At 36.6% G+C, this 24,599-nt stretch overlaps 1 protein-coding gene across 3 annotated transcripts in view; it reads left to right on the top strand.

Annotated features, from left to right (window-relative positions):
- LOC131436534 (venom acid phosphatase Acph-1) overlaps nt 1–24,080 on the top strand; it is a 29,971-nt gene extending 5,891 nt beyond the window's left edge. For 2 of the 3 annotated variants that reach the window (XM_058605287.1, XM_058605289.1), the window contains exons 2-5: nt 18,077–18,399; nt 22,825–22,923; nt 22,984–23,226; nt 23,293–24,080. In XM_058605287.1, the coding sequence (XP_058461270.1) occupies nt 18,190–18,399; nt 22,825–22,923; nt 22,984–23,226; nt 23,293–23,997 (1,257 nt within the window). In that variant the 5' untranslated portion in view covers nt 18,077–18,189 and the 3' untranslated portion in view covers nt 23,998–24,080. Of the gene's footprint in view, nt 1–695; nt 838–18,076; nt 18,400–22,824; nt 22,924–22,983; nt 23,227–23,292 lie in introns of those variants that run through there. The other variant, XM_058605288.1, reaches the window with a different exon arrangement.
- The last annotated feature ends 519 nt before the right edge of the window (nt 24,081–24,599 follow it).

The following is a 24,599-nucleotide window of genomic DNA, read 5'->3' on the forward strand; positions in this document are numbered from 1 at the left end:
CCCCCTCTCCCCTTGAAATCACCCCCCTCCCCCCCCATTGATGATTCCTGTGCACGGGCCTGTATAAGGGCATCTTTTGAAAATTTTAATAATTATTTGTAATATGGTTACAAATGTTGATTGTTTCCAAAAAACAATTGTTTGAATGAAACAAGAATAGTTTTTATCTCTATATATTATATATTCTTACAAATAAATACAAATCTGAAAAAATAGTAAAATAGAAATCCTAATATTTGCGAATCGCGTCATGATCATACGAATGTACTACTGAACAATAGATGAATTAAAAGAAATTTTTCTCCTATGGTGCTAACATGAAACATATGTCTCAATCGAGAACTAGATTACCAATCATTACTCCAGTGGTATTACAGACATTCTTAATACAAACATTCCTGTCAAGTTACATATCTAACACCACCAAAATCAAATTACCATTTCGAACCAATACTGAGATAAGCACAGTGGGCTTGTGCTTCGTTTTCTCCCATTGCAGTATTTCTTGCAGATTCTTTTACCACACATAATCTGCAGACTTCGGCAAACATATATTTTAAATAGATCAACTACATTCTCTTACGTACACTATCGTATTGATCGAAACTTGAATTCAAACTAGGTATCGATGGATTATTTTCGGAACTCGCTGCATTCGACACGTTTTGGGTCAGTCGAGTTGTTCGTTGGCGCCGTGTGCATGTTTTTTCTGTGTTTCGTGCAAACAGCATCTTATTCTGGCCTAGTTTGATTGATATCTATAATAGTAAATTTACGTTCTGTTTATTGAAGTACTTCTCGTTCCGATCGGAAACCGCGTTGGTATGGGACTATCCGGTGAGTATACAGGTGAAGTTTTGCTGTCGGTGTTCGTTCCTTTTGAAGCGCGTGATCTACGAAAACAACACTCGTTCATCATTGATGATGGAATCTATAATTGGTTCAGTGGGAATTTTGAGATCCGGTTTGCAGTTATTTCAGAATCAGAATGTTAGTCCAGTGGTCCAGCGTTTTATGTCTACTAAGGCTGTGAACCATTTCGCGGTTAATTTTAACTTTTGGTTAAAATCTGACACTCGAGTGGTTAATTTGATGTTGTCAAAAATAACCCTGTTCGAGAGCATGGTTATTTTTGACAGATCGATAGTTATTTTCCAACACTGAAAAAAATCTCGCAATGAAAATTCTAATACTAATTCTTAAGTTGAAATTATTTCCAGTGGAAAATAAACCCAAATAACTTTCCGTCCGTCAAATTTTGAAATGGGCCACAGTTTTAGTCAAATTTAACTACTCGACACCAAATAACCACTCAAGTGTCAGATTTTAACCAAAAGTTAAAATTAACCGTGAAATGGTTCACAGCCTAAATATATTTCTGCAGGTGTTTACAAATTACTAGCATATAGGATAATTGGTTTGTACAATATAAATTGGTACATTATATTGTCAAAATTCAACGTTTCAAAAACCTATACACTGTTAAAACGATAGTTCAAAGCCATAAATGTTCTCCTGCTAACATATTATACTATTGCGGCCATTGAACTAGTCTACCTTGGTCCAGACAAAGTGTACGCGTCACTGCAAATAAGTATGGTAGGGGAGCTCCGAAAAAGAGGCCTTTGGAGCCCACCCCAGACGGTCCCCGTGGCACTGACCAGGGAATAGGGGCAATTGAGTAGTGGTCCTTAAGACCCGCTAAGTAACAAAGTAGATCGGCAACATTTTGCTGATTGTTCAGTAATCTACAAGCTCTGTTCCGAAATTCGTTAAAGTAATGTGATGATATCTCAGTAAAGCGCGTACTTTTGCCGAAGTTTGGCATAATATTATGCTGAACTTGTCAGTAAACAACACATATACCGAAATCAGCAAATCCGTTTGACGAGATTTCGAACAGTGAGATAGTTTTTACTGAAACTCGGTGAGACACTTGTCATCTAATGTCTCTTTTCGATTTTGCAAAGCACCACGTTGCCATTGCTTGTGGAACTGGAAAACATTGGAAAAAGGAAAACAGATTTTTTTTTATTTCGAGACAAGATAAGTGAAATAAGAAAATTTTCTGTTTCGCACATATAATTATTAATATCTACTTATTTCCAGATAGGTGTGTTATGGAGCACTAGAAAAAATTGATTTTAGGCGTGATGTTTTCTTTTTTTATGCTAGATTCTAATGAACATAATAAAACATCATATTTTTCCAACCTTTGCTTTTATGACTTATTTTACATACAATGATAAAGAAAAATCCATTCCACGTTCGGTTACTGATGACTCGGAAATTCATGATTCAATCCTGATCGCTTTCACCGAACTAACAGTAAAATTTCTGCTGACAAGTTCGGCAATAATTGACAAGTAATAAATTTACGATTGCCGAGATTCACAGTAATTATACATTTTGCCGAGACGATTACCGAGCACTCGGCTGTGCAAATCTTGGCATTTTTTTGCCGAGATTCAGCAATAAAATTTAAGTGTGTACTTCTTACGACAACTAATGAACTAATTATTGACATAGTCAAGAAACGTATTTCTGCTCAATACTAGTGATAAATCTAGAAATTCATCCAGAAATCCATACAGATAATGAATCGTTTGATCCCTAACACATTCTAGTATTTAAAAAATCAAATATTGAACAGAATATAGTTTACCGTTGAATTAGTGAAGATTTTTACGCATTCAGTGAGAGAGACGCAGTCTTTTTACCATTTACTTTTGGGGGTTTATTAACCGCACCTTCGTCCATAGTTTCGTCTCCAGTGTTGCTGCTTTCGTTATAAGCTTTTGCCATTCTCTATGATCAATTTTTCACCAATATTTGATGCAGGCGAGTCCGCATCGAATCTCGAACATAGAAGTAGGGGAGAGAAATTAGTTTCGCACCTCGGTTGAACCTCATTGGTTATATATCGATATCGCCACTGCGCAAAGCTAGGGGAGAGAAATGTCAAATTCGTTCGCGCCGAAATGGCAGCACTGCGCACCCATACAATTAACAAGATATGTAGAATGTGATGCCGTGCGATGGCGTCATTCCTGGCAAAAATGCAGAAAACCGAGCCTGTGGTCGTTCGTCCGTTGCGTGTCCTGGCGTGTTATTTTCTCCATCGTTATTCAATTTTCAGTGCATTATGCTCCAATGCAAATCATCAGCTGAATGGCGATGTAATTGCTCTTGTTTGAAGCGAAACTCAGACTGCGAACAGTGCACAAAATAAATCCCTTTGTAATTTAGCCCTAAATACGACTTCTTTTACTATGGGGTGCTTTTTCAATGTTCCGCCTGTACAAGAATGGGTAAAACTTAATCGTGAATATCTGGAGTTATACTAAACCAAAGACATCATATTAACAAGATATCCAGCTCTTAAATTTCCCGAACAAATCATTGGCAACATACTTTTCGGCGAGCATGTCGCCCTCAGGCGAGTCCGTATCGAATCTCGTACATAGAAGTAAGGGAGAGAAATGTCAAATTCGTGCGCGCCAAAACAGCAGCACTGCGCATCCATACAATTGACATGATAGGTTGAATGTGATGCCGCGCGATGGCGTTGTTGAACTGAAGATTGATTTCGCTCCAAGCTGACAGGGTCTGACTAAACGCCACAACATAATTCTTTTTCCATGACATCAGTACTAAGATCAGCAATTTATGTTAATATTTTCAACATTGTGACGTTTTCATGTATCATTCGAAAATGAGCTACTAGTACTGAAACTCTAAGTAACTCTTTATAAGCGTGTACTCCTATGTACGAGATTCGATGCAGACTCGCCCGAGGGCGCCATGCACGCAAAAAAGGATGATGCCAGTCATTTTTTCGGGAAATGTGAGAGCTGGATATCTTGTTAATATGATGTCTTTGCCAGTAGGTAACACAGGAATGAAATGTCGCTTACTACCTCAAATCCGTCGGTTCGGGTCACCCTCCTGCTATGGAAGCTGGTTCCTGAAACCGACGCATTTTGTTTTGGTGGCGTTGTTGTCAACAATATGTTAAGCTACGTTCATACCATACAATCAAACCGCACTGGTGTCAAAAGTTAATTTATTCAATCCAAATATAAATATACTCTAGTCTAGTATTCGATAGAAAACAAGTAATTTGACTTCTTTTTGAATAAGAAAAATGAATTGTGTTTTATTATAGTTTGATTATATTCCATCGAAATCGTTTCCTTATGTTGGTGCAACCGCATGAAAAAAAATGTGAACGTGTGAACACTGCTTGAACACAGCATTTGACAGCAAACTAGAACCAAAGAACCAAAATTTTCGGCTTCAAGCCAATTGTATGCAGATGACAATCGTGCCACCGGGGTGGTTCGGGTACGAGAAAGGCAAACACGCGTCATGAGTATACTGATTGATACTCGTTGATTTCAAACATTTCAGCAAACTTTAATTTGTATTCATTTGTGATTGTGTCATGCAACTGAAAATTCAGCCATGAATTGATGATCATATTTCTGGTAGCATGTAGCAAAAATTATGTTGATATGTTAGATACAACAAGAGATATTCACGATCAAAAACTTATCACTCTCCCAGAGAATATAAGACGTATTCACGTTGGAAAGCCATACGAAATGAAACCTCAGAGAACCCTCTAAGAAAAAACTACAAGGATCAGCCCCATGGGGTTGTTCGAGAAATTGATGTGGAACAAGGCAACCAACATTTCTAATGATCTACAATCAAACAGTTCAATCAATCGACACACTTTCGAATTCGCAAATGCATGAGAGTCTGCTTAGATTGAACTTTATTAGGAACCAAATCCGAACACGCGAACCCAGAATATAGACTTTATTTGTCGTGATTTGTATTTGTTTTGTGGCCGACAAAATTAAACCAATAGCCCAAATGTATGCAATTATATGTTTGTATACGATACGGATATCGATATTTAAGCTTCTCTTCGCCAAACTTGTGTTCAAATTTTGTATGCAAGCAGTTATTTTTATAGCGTTTCTCTACCATTACAACCATTCTGGGATTTCGGTTGAAGCGAGTTTCTTATTATCAATCGAGTTCATCTTATATAAATTGGAAAATAATCGAATGCACTCCAAATTTACCCTGGGGTAGTTGTCAATTTCTCAGGCGGAACGACATAACATGGAATTTCATCCGAACTTGCATGACACAAGCATACCAATTAAAGCTTCAAATCACACTTTTTGTCTTGCTGTCTAGCAACCCAGTAAATCCGAACATCGGACGCATCGTGCAAGAGAGCTTTTGATTGCGTTTCGAGCTTGCATAGTGTATCGGTAGAACAAAAGAGTGAAGATATACCAAAGCAGAGAGCGGATGTCTGATTACTCAGGTGATGAGATATATCGGGGTTGGATTTCCAACCTCGAACATAGGGTCAGAGTTTTTCTGGCCCTAAGAGGCGAATGACCTAAAGGTTAAAGCCTCTATGATCGAAACAAAAGAATGTTTAACACTCTTTCACACCCTATCGGGAAGATGTCGGCTCGAAAATGCTTTGTTTGATATCCCTTCGCTCTGTTTCTCTAGCGATGCATAATGTAAACATAAAGCTTTTTTTTATGTCGACGCGGTTGATGCAAATGGTGCAGAATTGTCCGATGACGGGCCGATTGAAGCGCTACGATCGGCCCTATATCGTGCTCAATCGGTCCGATAATCGGACCGATGATCGGACTTATGCGGGTCTACAAATTTCACTGGGAACAACCTACCCCTAGCATGCTACTCATTGGACTGAAACGTTAGCTATAATTTTGCTTATATTTATAGATTCGCGTGCCCGGTGGATGTTGTCGACCCGATCATCGGGCCGATTATCGGACCGATTGAGCACGATATAGGGCCGATTGTAGCGCTTCGATCGGCCCGTCATCGGACAATTCTGCACCATTTGCATCAATCGCGTCGACCTAAAAAAGCTTTATGTTTACATTATGTATCGCTAGAGAAACAGAGCGAAGGAATATCAAACAAGGCATTTTCGAGTCGACGTCTCCCCGATAGGGTGTGCAAGAGTGTTAAACATTCTTTTGTCTCGATCATGGAGGCTTTAACCTTTCGGTCATTCGCCTCTTAGGGCCAGAAAAACTCTGACCCTATGTTTGAGGTTGGAAATCCCACCCCGATATATCTCATCACCTGAGTATTGGATCCGCTCTCTGCTTTGGTATATCTTCACTCTTTTGTTCTACCGATACACTATGTAAGCTCGAAACGCAATCAAAAGCTTTCGTGCACGATGCGTCCGATGTTCGAATTTACTGGGTGTTTCCAGCAGCTGCGCTTTAGCCAGGGTTGCCACATTTAAATCTGCATTTTTCAGAAGAAAAATCTGTAAATCTATATCGGGAGCTCAAAAACCTGTATTGGAAATCTGTATATAGAAGTGATAAGAAATCGAAGCACAACGGAATGAAAAAGTCTTTAGAACCCAAATTTAAAGATACCAAAACTTTTCTTAGTCTGAATTTTATGATTTTGTAGTTGAAAAAACGCTGGAAGTTGTTTATGCGTTGAAGCCTCTCGAAATAATGATTTGACGAAAAACTTTCAAAATCCATTCTGAAAGTGAAACTTAATCTGATTGATCAATTGGCAATCTTTCTTCTTTACTACTTTACGTTATGGCCGAGGCCATCATCTATTCATCTTATCAAAAGCAATTTTTGAAAGCATAAGCAATTACGCTACACTAGTTGTGAATAAAAGTAATCATAAACAAATCTTTATTAGCAGATAGAACATCTCTGTTCACTGTCCTCAACATACTCTTTTATATTTAGTTTTATCCTCTTTTTAGAATCAACACACAATCAGGACAATGTTTTCACTTTGAAAAAATAATCAATACCATTATTTAAAATATTTTAACTTGATCTTTATTCAATTTTAAATCCACGCAATCAAAAATCTGTACAAATCTGTATTGTTTGCCAAAAATCTGTAATCTGCATATACAGAATCTTGGTCACAAATGTATCTGAAAAATCTGTAAAATGCAGATTAATCTGTACATGTGGCAACCCTGGCTTTAGCATCGATTGACCAATCAGAGTGATGCTTTCCCTTTGATTTATCGCTTACTCCTTCAAAACCGTCGACTATGGCAGGGAAATCCAGTATGCCGGAAATTTTTTGCAGCCAAAATAGGACACTTTATCAACATTTAATGATATACAATTAAAAATACATGGCTATGTACATTCAAATCAATACGTAGAAATATTTCCAATCAAATGGTGACATAATATTAATAATTTATATAAAATTGACTGAGCTGTAATTGTTCAAAACCTGACCACATTTCTACGTGTATTTTTCTTGAGGTTCTAGTTTGCACGCCTATATAGAAAACAAAAATGTGTTCCACATTAAAAACATCCAAAGTAAGTCCTCTGTTAGTTCGATGAATGTCCAATAAATCGTCCCACGGGAGTCCGATACGGAACATCCGTTTACCGATTTGGAAACAGATTATTGAACCGGGCACCATTTTTTTCGGTCAACAAACCCGGCAGACCATTTTCAATATGAGGAGTTAGAGCTCTGTTGGGCCAGTTTTGAAGGAAAATTTTGAAAGTTTCTGACAACCTATAGTTTTTATTTTACTAATTACTTGCAGAATACTTCTACTTCGTGTAGAATAACAACTTATTTTCTTGTTATATGGAGAAAACACTCAATTTTCACATTATATTTGTAGGATCAGCGATTGCTTGGATGCCTAAAGCACATTTATAGGCGAATTGCTACTTGATGGTCACTTCTCCAAACAACCGGTAAATTTCCTACACATATGGATTTGTTTTCTCTGTGACGAAACGTTGTTGGTATTATTCTTCTGCTGATTTTGGAAACCGTTAACAAATTTCCAAATACCTGCAAATCGTAAGCCATTGAAACGAATTATAGTCAGTATTTTAACCCGTGCCGAAAACACCGTCGCGCAGTAAACTTGTAGTATGGAAATGACCAAGCGGCTGTTCCAGTCACGTTACCCGGTGACGTTGGAGAAGAATAATGTGAACACAGGTGGTCGGAAACCAAAATCACCGGTTCAATTTTCGGTTAAATTCATTCGATATCGTGTTCGTAAGTCTGCACTGGAACATGGCCTTTACCGCAACCGATTGTTAATTACGTAGTTTATTCAGGTAACCAAATTAACAGAAAAAAAACAATAAATCAAGTCATTATCACAACAAGTTTTTATGTGATTAACTGTGTTGTACTCATACCAAATGCTGTATCCGGTCGCCTCCTTCTCAAAGTCAGTTCCACTTATAAAATACGATCTGCTTCGCACTTGGTTCTTACAGCTGATCGTTTAAAAGATGACCTTCACCCGTTGGCCAGAACCGCTTATAGCCAACTTTTTAAGGTCACTGTAGAACACATGCGTTTTTAGGTTTCATGCTGGGGAGATATTCACCACAGGACGAATACTATAAAATAATAATCAGTGTTAATTCACTTGGTGTTTGTTTGGGTAATGATATTCACAATTCAGTAGTGAAATTAAAACAAAACCAAATCCTCGATGTAGAATGACTTCATTCTATTAAAGTGCTCAAAAGCGAAAACTATGTACTTTTGTACAATTAGAACTAAGAGAGAATGGGAAAACGGGTTCACCAATTTGGAGCGGCGACAAATAACATCACTTCCGAAGCGGGCGAATGAAATGAAATTCGCAAAAAAAAAACAAAATTATCGCAGAGACAGGGCCGGGAAAGTCGTTTTGCCAATAAAGTTTTTAATAAGTTACGGGCGAGTCCGGTCTCTGCGGTATTTTTTTTCACGAATCTCATTACTGCAATACGTTTTTACAGTTCCTTTCCAATCCGTGTTCCCGTTGGGAACTGATAAAAGTTATAGTTTTATCATTAGGTTAGGTATCGCAGCCCTGTTGAGGCGGTATAGGGACCGTGCACGATAACAAGTAGCGCTATTAGTGGCGAATAGGCGAAAAAACTCTACCATAGCTTTACACTGTTACCATATGTTCACGTTGAATAAAATAGTCAAAAACCTGTTTTAATACAACATAGTGGTGTAATGATCCTTTTCTCACATCAATCATTTTCACATATATAATACTGTAGTATACTATTGAAAATATTTCTCATCGATTCTTAAAATAAACCAAAGAGATTGTTTGTGCATTAACTAGTATAACCTAGAGCATGAAACAGTTCTCTGACATCGATGAGAAAACAAAGTGAGTTACAGTTTTGTAGGTATTTCGGGCACTGGAACCCGAGAATGTATAATCGAAATTGGTTCGTATGGCCATCAACTAACATGATTTTAATTGCATCCGAAAATTATGCTTAATTTTTGGTAGAAGCATAAGAACTTTCATTTGAACCTAAGATTAGGAATACCGGACTAAGTGTAAAAGTAAGTGAGATCCTTTTTTGAGTGTATGACTATTATCTGTCATCGTTATTCAAAAACCGGGAATACTTTCGAGACCAATTTAGAAAACTTTTTACTTTTTTCGTTTCGACTCTTCAAGTGACGGTACACAATTTTCAACACACTTTGCCCTATCATTCCGGAACCGAAAGTCGGATCCGGATGAAATTCTAGAATTCCGTGTAGAACCATGAGACCTTTCATTTGAATCTAAGTTGGTCAATATCGATTATGTCATCTTCGAGCAACACACTTACACACACAGATACATTGCTCAGCTCGACGAACTGAATGGAATGGCATATAACACTTGGCCAATTTTTACTAGTCGATTTTCAAGTGATTGTATAACCTTTCTATATGAGAAAGGCAAAACAGTTCAGCGTTTCAATAAAATGATTATTTGTTGTTAGTTTCGTGACTCATATTTTCAATATACGTCAAACTGGCTATTCGTGAGTTTGCTAGCATTTTTACGATTGCAATTTATTTTCTTCCTCCATTCTAAGAGTATGGACCATCCTGCGAATTATTCGAACTTTTAGTTAAAATTTGACAGTCGAGCAGTTATTTTTTATCGAGTAGTTAAATTTATCTAAAACTGCGGCCCATTTCAAAGTTTGACGGATGGAAAGTTATTTGGGTCTATTTTGCTCTGAAAATAAAGTAATAGAAAGTGGTGTAATAATTGCAATTCAGTGAAAGTAAGAATAACTTCGAGATAAACTTACTTCATTTAAAAAATATTTAAACAACTTTTTATTGGGGTTTTTGAGTGAAAGTATAAAAAGAAATTACACAGAAGCAATTTTTACTAAAGGTAGTAATTAGAATGTTTTAGCAAAATATTTTTCAGTGTTTCCAGTCAAGTCGATTAGAAAATCATTTAATATGCTGAGAATATCGTTTGATTGTTTGAGTTTGAGTGATTATAACAAATATTATACACAAATCCAACTGCAATGACAGAAAATGACGTGGCCGTATTTAAATACAGAATGAATAACTCGAAGCAAAATTTAATAGTCAGTCGATGTTGAACAATCGTTCGCACTATACGCGAATAGTTCCTGGGTTCGGAAAAAAAATCCGCAAAGAAAATACGCTAGAAAGTATTTTCAAACTCAGTTTACAAGTTTTGCTATGGTAGCATTATTTTTTCCACTCGCCGCCTCGTGCGCTGTCGTCGCCGGCCACTAAACCACGCCCTCGTGCACGGTCCCTATATTGTGTAACCATCGCAAATCCCGTTCAAATTGAGCGGGTTGCGGCAAAAGTCGCTCCTTTTATAGCTATCCAGTTGAATTGAGGTCTCTGATAAACTTAAGGTTTCTTTATGAGAAACGCTTCTAGATACTTCACCATAACTTTTATTTACCTTCATCATTATATATCTGTTCATTAAAAAAGGCGGGTGGGTAATGTCAGAGTCATAACTGGATGTCGTGAATACGAAAACAACTGACATGTTCCTTAACACTTCCGAATATCAATTAGTTTGTCAATTGTATGAATTATGCAAGCATTCCTCTTTTTCACATTTTTCGCAAAATCAAAGAAGGCTTCACTTGATCTCGATTACTGTGAATTTCACACAGCGAAAAGTGCACAAATCTAATCATACTGTTCTAGATTTACACTAAACTGAGGATATTTACCTTCGATTTGCGAATAAGAAATCCTTATAGTTCTTTAGAAAACTTTTAGAGCCATTAGAACGGATGATTTTCTGTAATGCTCTCCACCGTTGTTTTTTCCATGCAAATGACTGGCAGCTGTGACGTAATCGCTCTTATCGGAAGCGAAGTTAGCTTGCAAACGATACACAATACATCTGCTCGCCGTGGCGATAGAATCCAAACTGATTAAATTTTTGTTAAGAGGTTTCTTTTTACGTGATTTTGTTTGTAGCTTTTTCACTAATGGGCGGTCCTAACGGCTATAAAAATAGCCGTATTTTAATTTCGATTATTTCATTTCGGATTTGCATTTCATTGAAAGAAATTATCAGGATGCTGTACGGGATTCCAAAGATCACTGAGCTATGAGCTTTAAAAATACGAGAAAGGCAAACGCGCCTTATGAATTATCCTCTTTGATACTCGTTTATACCAAACATTTCAGAAAAGTTTAATTTTGAATAATTTGAGATTATTTCATACAACTGAAATTTTTATCATAAAATTGTGATCATATTTCCGATGGCATGTAGCAAAAATTATGTTGATACGTTAGATACAACAAGAGATATTCACGATCAAAAACTTATCACTCTCTCAGAGGGTAAATTTTGAAAAGGCGCCCCATAGTAAAGTAAGTCGCATTCACGACAAAAAAAAACAAATAAATAATAATAATGTTTGCCTTTGCTGATAAGCATATATTCAACAGAATTTTTCAAGTACTTTCTCATATAGAAAGATTAGGTCTGGTAATAACCGCGGAAACAAACTTTCTAATGAAGTCCCAGAAGGTCGAGTATCATAAATTATTCGAATTCGAGTATATTCACAAAGACCGAAAAATGTCTGTAACAAAATTGTGCACTACATTACTTCCGACATGTTTAAAATGACAAAGTGTTCATCAGTACGCCTAGTTTTACAGTAGTTGAAAACTATATAAATCTTTCCGATTTCCTAAGATTTAATTTCTAACTAATAAAAAAAACTGACAATTTTTTTTGTCTTTAGTTTTACGTAGATTATACACCAATAATTAAATTTCTACTAACTTTGAAACAGCTGATCTTCGGTTATCAGTCTAGTGAAAGTGTCATTTACTCAATAATCGGTAGAGCTGCACTGAATATCAATTTGTCATTATTATACTGACTTGTTCATCATTCAATCTAGACATTCCGTAAAACTTGAAAATAAAAAATTCGTAAATATAATACTGTCGTAAGCTGTAAAATATGCTTTTTCGGCAAATTCCATTGAAAATCGCATTCAAAGGCTAATATGCCTTAAATTAGACTGATGACATCTCATCCGTAATGTTGCCAACAATTCAAAACATTTAATCCGAAATGTTGGGAGTTTCGGTTCACATTGCAATCGACAGGTTATTTGCTCGTTTGGAACAAAGTTGTCACTCCAAACGAACGGCTGTTCGTCACTCTAGTTTATACGCACTGTCTAGTAATGGATTTTATTTCATTAGGTTCTACAAGATGACATCACAAATTAACTCCTGATGAATAAAGTTCATGCTTGACAGCTGACGGTGGATTGTTTACATCTGTATTACCACGTATTTAAATTAGAATGAACATATAAGCAAATTACTGTCAACTGTCAAATGATGTGAGGTTATGTAATTTTCGTGCAAAACTCGTTAGATACTGATCAAATTTACAATTGTAAAGATTATATTATCACTGCAGCACTAACCTGAAATTCGCTGGACAGTCTAGCCGACGACACGACCAGGCACTCCGAAGAAAAATCAGCATTAAAACTGTTCGCTAACGATTCACCGCCAGTTACCACAAATCTAGCGACCCCTTGTAAATGATAAAAATAATCTTCTCGAGCAACACTGTTTAAGTTGCTATGGACTAGTCACCAAGGAACCCCAAAACAAATAAACATGTTTTGAAAGCGGTGGAATAGTTCTATTAGTGTTAAACTTTGTCCAAATTGAGCAGAAATGCATTTAAATGAACTCGATTTTCGGAATTTAATCGAAACTATGGATGAAACCAACGAACGAGGACAATGATCTGTTTCCAGCGATTCATCCGTACACTTCAACTGCTAGCTTTTCTGGGCAGTAGGATTCGGTCTAATATGCCGGTGTCAAAATTATTTTGTGTCGGTTGATTGCGCGACAGTGGAAACAGTATTTCACCTTGTTGGCCACTATTCGAGAATTACTAGTGGAATTCCACAACGAAATCATTTTACCGTACGTTATGCAGGTACCGCAGAGCACTAGCCTCGCTCAGCTCGTTGTCGATCATTTCCATGTCTTGCTTCTCACACAACGGTTTCAAGTCAAGACCTGAATTTTGAACTTGGCTTTATAAAAGACATAACTCATATTCCTCAATTTTTACATTCCGCTCGAGTCATGTAAATCCATTAAAATGTTCCGTAATATAATAACCGATCTGAAATTTATTTTGTTTACATTCATCTTGCCTTCGGTATGCAGTAACCAAGGTTATGGTGACTGTTATTCAAAATCAATAAATATATCAACTTGTGCTGCCAGTTTAAAAAAATTCACTAGCGTTTCCGATTTGACATTTCCAGTTACTGAGGGGTAGTTAAATTTACGATACAGTTTTGATAGACGAGTGGCAGGTCGTGTCGTCGGTCTAGCCGACGACACGACCTGCCACTCGACTATCAAAACTGTATCGCAAATTTAACTACCCCTCAGTAACTGGTAATGTCAAAACGGATTTGCTTGAAAAAATGTTGGAACTGGCAACACAAGTTGATAAGTTATTGATTTTGAAAAACAGTTACCAGTAGCCTTGGTAACTACATATGGAATGTAAACAAAAACAAGAGATTCTCACTTGAAACGAAACCAGTTGGCGCGCTGGCAGGTATTAAATGCATTCTTTCAAAGAGTTTTGAGACATTTTTGCTCATTTTTTTTCAATTTGTTTATTTTTTATAGCCAGTCAGATACCTCTAGCTTCGGCTATCAGTTCGATGTTTCTTTCCATAATCTTCACAATATCAACATCGTCAGGGAAGTCAAAGACCTGTACGTACTTTCGGAAGATCGTGTTGATCCTCGCTCTTCGAAGCAATATTGAACAAGAGACGAAAGAATCCAAAACCTTGCCGTAGCCCTCTCTGAGACTTGAGACAACTCGAGAGCGTCCCAGATACTTGGACGTAGCACATTACTCTATCCATCGTTGCCTCGAAGAATCACGTCAAATTATACGGAAATCCGCATTCGTGCATAATCTGCCATAGCGATTGTGTCGTATGCCGCTTTGAAATCAATGGCGCGTTGTATTCTCGACACTTCTGGAGTACTTGTCTCATAACGAATATGTAATTCGTAGTGGCGTACCGTACCGGCAACGCAAATTATTCACTACCAAAAATTTGATTTCGGTTGTTTAAGGCAATAAAAAACTTCTCTTGTGTTATCTTCAGAGGGAATATATTCATATAACTAAGCATTGATCACTTTCATAACGTTCCCAGAATTACATTCCTCGTTTACAGTTTTGCTCGAACTTCCTGGTTTAAAACTAGTCCACCAAGCCGATTGAATGTAGACATTTTGATAACTCGCTCCAGGCGACCACAGTGTTTCTATAAACTTGGTGGACATATCAGCATTGTTTAAGGTTGTCAAAAATTTTGAACGTGCCTGTTCAACGTCACTAGTTTGTAATTACCCTTGCTGGATTGAACTTTGAAGTGCCAGCGTTTGACAAATTTTATATACGATTCAGTCCTCGAATGAATTATTGTTATTCCACCAATGAGGACATCAATGTCTCTCGCATTCAGTTTATCAACCGATCCACCACCTGATGTGTTCCCTGATCGTGCATTCCAATTAAAGGAAAAATTTTGAAGAATCGTTCTACCGATGCCAAATTATCTTTTTTGATTGCATCTTCAAAATTTTGACAAACGACGTTGCGGATCTGTGTTGTTGCTTGTTCTAGCGTAGAAACAGCTTTTCGAACGGAAGCTATCGATCCAGACACGTCATCAGTAATTTTTTGTAAAAGATTCTTAATAATGAAATGTGGAATTATTCCACAACTATTTCAAACTGATTGTTTATTTATTCTGGTGCTCCTTGGTAACTAGTTCATAGCAACTTAAACAGTGTTGCTCGAATAGTTAGTTTTTGTCATTTTCAAGGGGTCGCTATATTTATGGTAACTGGTGGTAAATCGCACACGAACACTTTTTATTCCGATTTTTCTTCGGAGTGTCTGGTCGTGTCGTCGCCCAGTAAATTCGAACATCGGACGCATCGTGCACGAAAGCTTTTGATTGCGTTTCGAGCTTACATAGTGTATCGGTAGAACAAAAGAGTGAAGATATACCAAAGCAGAGAGCGGATATCCAATACTCAGGTGATGAGATATATCGGGGTTGGATTTCCAACCTCAAACATAGGGCCAGAGTTTTTCTGGCCCTAAGAGGCGAATGACCTAAAAGTTAAAGCCTCCATGATCGAGACAAAAGAATGTTTAATACTCTTGCACACCCTATCAGGGAGACGTCGGCTCGAAAATGGCTTGTTTGATATTCCTTTGCTTTGTTTCTCTAGCGATACATAATGTAAACATAAAGCTTTTTTAGGTCGACACGGTTGATGCAAATGGTGCAGAATTGTCCGATGACGGGCCGATCGAAGCGCTACGATCGGCCCCATATCGTGCTCAATCGGTCCGATAATCGGGCCGATGATCGGACTTATACGGGTCTACAAATTTCACTGGGCGGTCTAGCTCAGTGAAGATTCCTAGCGACGTCAGTTGAACTGTCATTTCCTATTCATCATTTGATAGATCCATGTTACATCATACATATTTGGTTGTCTTGATTATGAATCACGTGCTCTAGTTGCTTAAGTTGATAATGTATGTGTAGGTATCAATGGGTTTGAGACTGAATGTTACAACACGGAGAACCCTCCGATCATAAAATTGCGATATCGCAGTTTTTGATTTTTGCGATAGTTGATTCAACTAATTTCTTTTTGATTCAACCAATATGGTTTTTGACTTGCGTATATTCAAGTAGTTAAAAAATGTGTTGCTTTGAATGCTGTCAAATGCCGAAGACAGCTGAAAGCAAATCAATAATCGCAATGGAAAATCAACATTTTTTAGTTGAAATCTGTTCGCGTCGCTTCAAAATGTCAATGAAAACAACATCGATGGTTAAAGCGTTTGGGAAAATTGTGTTCGTTCGATTTGAAGAAAATTATGATTCCATGACAAGTGTTTATCGAACAGCGGTGTTGCGATAAAGTTAACTTTGTTTGAGCTGAAAAAGGTTTGGAGACAAATTAGAAAACGTTTACTGATTTGGTGTTACAAAAATCTTACAAAAATCAAAATCACTCATAGATCAGATCAGTTGTGATTTCGTAACGATGATTTATTCCTTGGTTAAGATCACTTGTGATGAAATCAGTAGTGATTTTTAATGTGCGAGATCAGTCATCTTAAGATCAGCAGTGATCGGTAGTTTTCCCAGCCCTGTTAATAACTAATGATATTACTTGTCAATATAAAATACTGTTTATATTGGAACAACGATACTTATTTCAAATAGATCATGACGTATATCAGTAAGTATATTTTGATTAGTATCGCAAATCAATAACATTGTTTGATTCAATTAATTGGAATGTCGAAAACAACTAAAACCGATTTGTTTTTTAACTGACAGAATATTGTTTCAATAACAACGCCAGTTATTTCAACTAAAATATTTGTTGAAATTGAAAGGTATGTGTCCTCAATAATTGGCAGCATTTTTTTCAACCAATTAAATTAGTTGTTTCAACCATCGTTTCTACTAAACGAAAAACAAAAATGACAGTTTAGTTAAAACAACAATCGATTAGTTGTACCAAATTTTAACCAATCAAATTCAGAAAATCAACTAATATTCTGGTTGAAATGGGATCGCGGGTGGTTCCGTGGTAGTGAAAATTCGTATAATTATGAGTGATTAATATGTCGCATGACAGTCTACACAGCATTGGTACACAGTGAACTTCGTTGGAGGAACATAATCCGATTTTCTCCATTTTGCATCTGAGATGTGACTTTCTCGAATCGGCAGAAAAGTAGTGGTGCTGAAGGTTGGGTTGAGTCCCGCCTTTAGAGAATACTTTTTCGTAATTTTCGTTCACTTTGCATTTGCGTTGGGTACTCACAAAACATACGTTGAGTTTCAATTGGCAGTTGTCGAATGTTCGATCCCGACCTGGAAACATCCTCAGTGCCAATCGGATCAGAGTACTAAACTAACTACGAAATGATTCGGTCGAGAATCGGATGTGAAATCTGTTCGAATGATCGAACTTCAGAGAACGAATGCAATATCAAGATATTTATTTTTACTAACAAAACACGACACAATATTTGTTTTGCATAAATTTGTTTTTTTTTTCAAAATTGTATGTATTCAATATTATTGTTTAAAGAGTTTTTAAATATGTGTTCATCCGTTCGTGGGCTATAAAACCTGAAGACCTTATGTGGCGCTTGTAATACTTAGTACGCTATGGATTAAAAATTGACAATTAAACATTTGTCATAACTATCCGAATTTTCTTATCTATTTTATAATTTTTTGATATTACGATAACAGATAACAGATTTGTAAAATGTTTTTATGTTCTTCGATTGAAAATTTATTAGCGGATTAAAGACTTGGTGAATGCTTCCCTTGAAAACTAGCGTTGGGAATTATTCCTAAATACACAATGAAAAATATCTTTTATTTCTATCAAAACAAAAAACGAAACTTCTTTCTGCGACGTTATCCAAATAATTTATTTCATACACAAATATGGCAAAAATAATATAAAAATTTTCCAATTTTAAGTTTGTAATTTTATTATGCGTTGATTTGTTTGGTTTTTTTCTTCTTGTTTATTTTTATTTTCGAAGAGTTACTGGAAAACGGAGAAAGGAATTGCGAGTCTGAAAGTCGTCAGTGTTTCTGCGACCAAACCCGTTGTGGCGAAGCGACCGAATAAAAAGCCCGCGGGATAAACGAAAATATGTATTCGCTGAGTCGACGCGTGCTTATCATGTTGGCTGGAAGTGTGGTGATATCGTTGTTCGTCTTGGTCACAGTGTACGGTGTGTTCGGGGCACCACCGTCCAAAGAGATCGGATTCAACGACCGATTTACAGATCCACCGTGTGGATTAGACTGTGCTGACCTTGCTGGTGTTTCCTGGGATTATGAGTTGAAGCAGGTGCACGTGGTGAGTTGATTATTGGCAGATTGGCATGGTGATAATTGTGCTGGATCAGGGCCTACTAGAATCATGATCAGTGATGTTGATGTACATGAAATCAAATTTTGTCAAGCGAAGATTGTCAATTCGGACAAGGAATAACGCGATTTGAACTGCCGAAAAATAAAGTGGTGATAGTGATAGGTGAATGCTCGTTGTTTATTCCAAAACAAAAAATTTCCGTTGTTTTGATGTCTGAATGTACCGCTATGTATAACGGTCCCATCGATCGTGTGAATCAGTTGCGTTAAATAATTAAAAGACAAAATTAAATGAGTATAATTGAACCGATAATTCTGTCCAAAAACGAATCAAGAGTGTCTAAATTCCAACAAAAAACGAATATTTTTGCACAATTTGTTAAAAAACGCCAGTCTTTCATAAGTTTTTTTTTCAAGAATTGGGGTTTTAGACTAATTAGAAACATTATACTAAAATATGATGAAGACGACTACAATTGTTCATAAGAATTTTTTTAGGTTGCTTAGCATCAGACGTCAAATTATCGTTCACTGACACTATTGTAGGCCCGATTGATTCATATTCTCCAGAGTGTTTTGGAATACTCTGTAAACTATAGAATATAACTAACTATCACGCGCGACTATCATAACAACAGTAATCTCTACATATGCCGTTAAACACCTATTGATCCCAAGTAACAGTTCGAATGCCTTATGGTTCGGATTATAATTTATATCAGTTTTGTAATTGATTTTTCAATCACTACCTGGTTTATGACAACTAGAATAAGACTCTTTTGACAAGTAATATCATAGTTTTTAAAGCTTCTATAAAACCCTAGACTAACAACTGGACTAAAAATCAAAAAATTTGTACTACAATAAAACCATGCAAACGCTCTCAATATTGCTTTCAAACATTTTCTCTAAACATTATTGTCAGTTGAATTCTTTCATAAATCTAGTTTTGTGTGTGCACTAGAGATGGGCAATCCGTTCGCGAACGGTTGAAATTATTGATCAATAGTTCTTTGTTTACTGTGTACGTGTTCATTGGACGATAGTTTCACTCAGATCAAATTTGTTGGTTCTAACGTACAATTATGACAAATTTGTTTTGGGTTATTTGATTTATTACTTTTTAGGTTAAGTGTAATTTGCATTAAGAAAAGTTTCATGGCCGCCATTATGATGTTCTTTGCCGTAGCCTTTATTGACATCAAATCAATTTGGAAATGCAAAAACGAGGGAATGTGATAGACTTTCTTGATTCGTTTTCATAGCGTATGCACAAGTTTTAACGCCACGAAATAGTTTTATACAAAAATGCCAATGAATCACAGAAAATAATTTTCATAAATCATGGAGACTTTCGCAAAAACCGCATTCATTTCAAGGCGATTAGATATAATTCTTATTTTCATCCAAACATTTACTATAAATTAAAGCGCATGAAGTTTCTACGTTCGGAAAAGCCTCAAACTCGTAAATAAAATGTAATATATTCTTACTGATTGCATTCAAAGCAGACATGACACACACACATAGTCAAGAAAAATATTATCAAAACGACAGTTTATTCGTACCGGAATTCATTCCATTCGAATAAATTTAATGTTGATCGTAAAGCTGGTTTCAAAATTTTCATGAATTGGGAGTTTTAACGCAGGTTTATGCTAGTTCTTCTCTTTGCTTTATAAACTTTATGAAGAATGGTCCACTTGGCATGAACATGCTCTTATAGAGGTTTTCAGAAGACTTTCGTGGAGTTTAAAGTTTTAATGCAAGATTTATTATGTAGCATTGAAGACAGATACAAGAATCTATTAATATAAAAACTGTTACTTGGGATATGTTCTTTTGTCAAGTAATGTAATAGTTTTTTAAAGCTGCTATAAAACCTTTCACCCGCACGAGGAACTGAACTAAAAACAACTTGTACTAGAATGCATACGTCCTTAATATTGCTTTCAAACATTATCTTTAAGTTTAATTCTTTTATAAAACTAGTTTTGTGTGTGTACGTGTTCATTGGATGACAGTTTCACTCAGAGCAAATTTGATGGTTCTAACGTACATTTATGACAAATTTGTTGTGGGCTATTTGATTTATTACTTCTTACGTTAGGTTAATTGTAATTTGCATCGAGGAAAGTTTCATGGCCGTTATTTTGATGTTCTATATCGTAGCATTTATTGACATCAAATAAACTTCAAAATACAAAAACGATATATGATGGACTTTTACGATTCATTTTCAGAGCATATGCATAAGTTTTGATGCAGCGAAACATATTTATACAAAAATGGCAATGAATCACAAACATTAGTTTTCATAAATCGTGGAGACTTTTGCGAGAACTGCATTTATTTCAAGGCGATTAGTTATAATTCTTGTTAATATCCATTCATTCACGATTTTAAATTATTTCGAAAAAGGTAGTTTTTTTCTGATTCTTCACTTTGCTTTATAAGCCCTATGAAGAATGGTGCCCTTGACATGAATATACTCTTATAGAGGGCCTTGACATGAATATACTCTTATTCAGTAGGCTTTTGTGAAAGTTAAAGTTTTAATGTAAGATTTATAACGTAGAATTGAAGACAGCTACAAATATTCATTGATATTAAAAATGTTTCTTGGGACATCAAATTGATTTTTGACATTCGAAAACTTGCTTCGTTGTTGCAATTCGTATAAAATATGAATATCTGAAAACCAAAAATTTTTAAAAAGAATTAAACCCTTCTCTCCCATGACACAATTCTTCACATAATTTGAAACCACTGTAACAATTGTCATGACCTTTCCTCTCCTCCCTTCTCACATAGATAGCTTTTTGCCTTTCTCTATAGAAAGGTATTAGAATTGCTGGAAAAACCGATTTTCGAACGGAGCCTCGGAGACCCATAGTGTTATATACCATTCGACTCAGTTCGACGAGATCGGAAAATGTCTCTGTGTGTGTGCGTATGTGAGTATGTGTGTGTGCACTATTCGAAGATATTTGAACGCGCTCAATTTTCTCAGAGATGGCTGAACCGATTTTAACAAACTTGGGCTCGTTTGAAAGCTACTGTCGGGCCATTGATCAAGTTCGAAGATCAAATGGCTGAGACTTTTGGTTCCGGAGATATGATTGTATAAGTGACGTAACCGACAAAAAGCGTTGTATTTGAACGCGCTCAATTTTCTCTGAGATGGCTGAACCGATTTTAACAATGATGGTATATGTGATGTACCCGACAGAACACGTTGATTTTTACCGCTCTTATATATATCAGGGTGCCAAAATTTTGGGATCACCTCTATTTGTGTTAGCTTTAGTGCTCAAAACTTTAAGCACCTCGAAAAAAGCCTTCATGCAAAATTTGAGCTAAATCGGACATGTTAAGGGGTGATGCCGAAACTCTTAAAATTGCATGAAACGTCGAGATTTAGTGTTATCTAAAAAAAATTTTCAATCGAGAAATGTTTTCATTTAATAGTTGCATTCAGAACTATTCTACCGACTGTCGCTGACTGACTGACGCAAACCATGACTCGTCCGCAGCGGAAGTCGACGAAAAAAACTTGAAACAAAAGAACCGCATAAAAACATTTGTTTCGGAAGAATCTAAGGTTTTATCGGGAAGCTTTTTTATCCGGTTCTTGCGGAAATGATGCTTTCGAACGATTTGTGCATTGCAAAATTCGTGTCCGGTTTTTAGCACTCAAAGCTTTTATTCGGTTTTTGCATTCCAAAATACTTTAAAGGGTTTTCCAAGCTAAGTTGCACTCATTCGATTTTTGCATTCAGCCGTTCATTTGGTCTTCTAAAATGTTCGGACGGATATCTCAATATCTAGCTCCGATTAAAGCAGATAAAACGAATAAACCCAGACAGATGTGGTTTTGCATTGGTCGATTATTCCGACGGTGAATTAGTGACAAAATTTACGACTACGGCATCCTCATCCGTATCTAATGAAAATTTGATTATATATGGCACTAATCTTTTGGTACTAGGACATTTTTTACAGAGCATTTTTTGAGCGGCTGTGTTCTATATTTTCTGCAGAATAATAAACTTTGCGAATTGGGGTTGAGCGAAATGACAACTACAAAAAAATGGTCTCCATTACAAGTGAACATAAGTAACATTTCCATAATTATTTGAACTTTACGATAAGATTGTCGGCAAATTGTTTATAGTACCCAATAAATAGTGGAGTGAAATATGACAGCAGGATGTATTTTTCTCTTACAGAACATCACGTTATTGAGGCACTGTATAACTGTGCATGTATTATCTTATCAACTTTTTATAACTTTGTTCTGCAGTTTGTTTAATAATCATGCTGACCTCGGCGAATGACCGAACGGTTAGAGCCGAGGTCAAATAAACAAATAATAACAAAAGATAATAATCATGCTGTTTCTCTCCAGGTATTCCGACATGGACAACGTACACCAGCTGACACCTACCCGACGGATCCGTTGGTTAACCAGACTTTTGCACCGTACGGATGGGGTCAGCTAACGAATGTAAGATAAACAAAGTTTCCGGCAGATCGACAGTCACTAAATGTGTATCTCGTTTTGTAGTATGGTAAGAATACTCTCTACGAAATTGGATCCTGGCTTAGACGCCGATACGGCAATTTTCTCGGAAAGCTATTTATACCCGATAAAATTCATGCCCAAAGTACTGGGGTCTCCAGAACGCAGATGTCTATCGAACTGGTTCTGGCATCGTTATATCCGCCACAAGGAACGGCACAGGAGTGGAACCATGATCTGAACTGGCAACCCATACCGTTCACTAGCGAGCCTCTTGATCAGGATACGGTTAGTGAAGTGTCAGTGTTCCGTAAAATCTGTTATAACTAACATTGTCCATTTATCCTTTCTTAGTTATTACTGGTGCGGACATCTTGTCCACGATATCATGAAGCACATAATGCTGTTTTAGAGAGTGAAGACATTCAGCACCTGATGAGAGCCAATGAGGAACTATTTTCTAATCTCACCAAACTTACTGGAATGGATATCAAGACACCAGACGATGTTCAATCTCTATACAGCACCATAAGAGCTGAGTTTGAGTTCGGACTGACCCTTCCTAAATGGACCAAAGATTACTATCCGGAAAAACTTCTGCCACTTACCAAGCTCAGCTACATTCTGAATGTTTTCAACGATGAGCTGATTAAACTCAAGGGTGGTCCATTTTTGAAGAAGACTCTCGGTGAATGGGAATCCGTGATGAAGGACGAATTCAGTCCGAAAGCTAAGAAAATTTTCGTTTACGCTGGACACGATTCTACTGTCGTCAATATTCTATCAGCATTCAATGTATGGCGTGAGCAGATCCCTAACTATGCTATTATGGCCGTTTTCGAGCTATACAAAGATCGACGAACTGGACAGTTTGTAGTTCGAGTATACCAGAAAAATGTCGGTGAACAACTGGCTCCGTTGGAGATTCCAGGATGCAGTAAGTACTGTCCCGTTGAACAACTGAAAACGTTACTGGACAACCATATTCCTAAAAATATGAGTCAAGATTGCAAGGCGCACTCGGCCGGCTTCGAGGAACCGCCACCAAGAGGACCGTAAATCTCAGCAATAGATTTTTTTAAATATCTATACCAACTTGTGATTTTAATTAGTTGTGAAATAAAAGATATATGAATATAAAACGGAAGGACTTTTGAAACACACTTAAATTTTTTTCCCGAATCTTGGCAAAGGTTTGCCGAGATTTGAACAACCGAATGCTCGGCAAACATTGAAACAACTGAAATTCTCGGTATTTTTCTTTGGACAAGTATTTTGCATTTACCGAGATTTTCAGTTTCAGTTGAATTACCGATTACCGATTCGCTTTTGGAAAGAAATTATCGAAATTTGCAATCTCAAATTTGACAAACGTCAGTTATTATGTCAGCAGAAATATTACTGTCTTTTCGGCATAACCTTTACTGAATGTTCCAAAAGTAACGTGGTGAAATTTATGAATTGCGGAGCCTTCAGCAATTGGAAGTAAACAAAGAATTCTTTTTTTAAATTGAAAACATTCAACTGGGAATCAAGATTTCATTTTATTTCAATATAAATATACATAAAATATACATTACATTACTCATGTTTCGAGAACGTAAAATGATAGAATATGCAATTCGAACTAAACGCCGATTATCGAATATGTTGGTTGACAT

Source organism: Malaya genurostris, chromosome 3, assembly GCF_030247185.1.
Source record: "Malaya genurostris strain Urasoe2022 chromosome 3, Malgen_1.1, whole genome shotgun sequence".
NCBI lineage: Eukaryota > Metazoa > Arthropoda > Insecta > Diptera > Culicidae > Malaya > Malaya genurostris.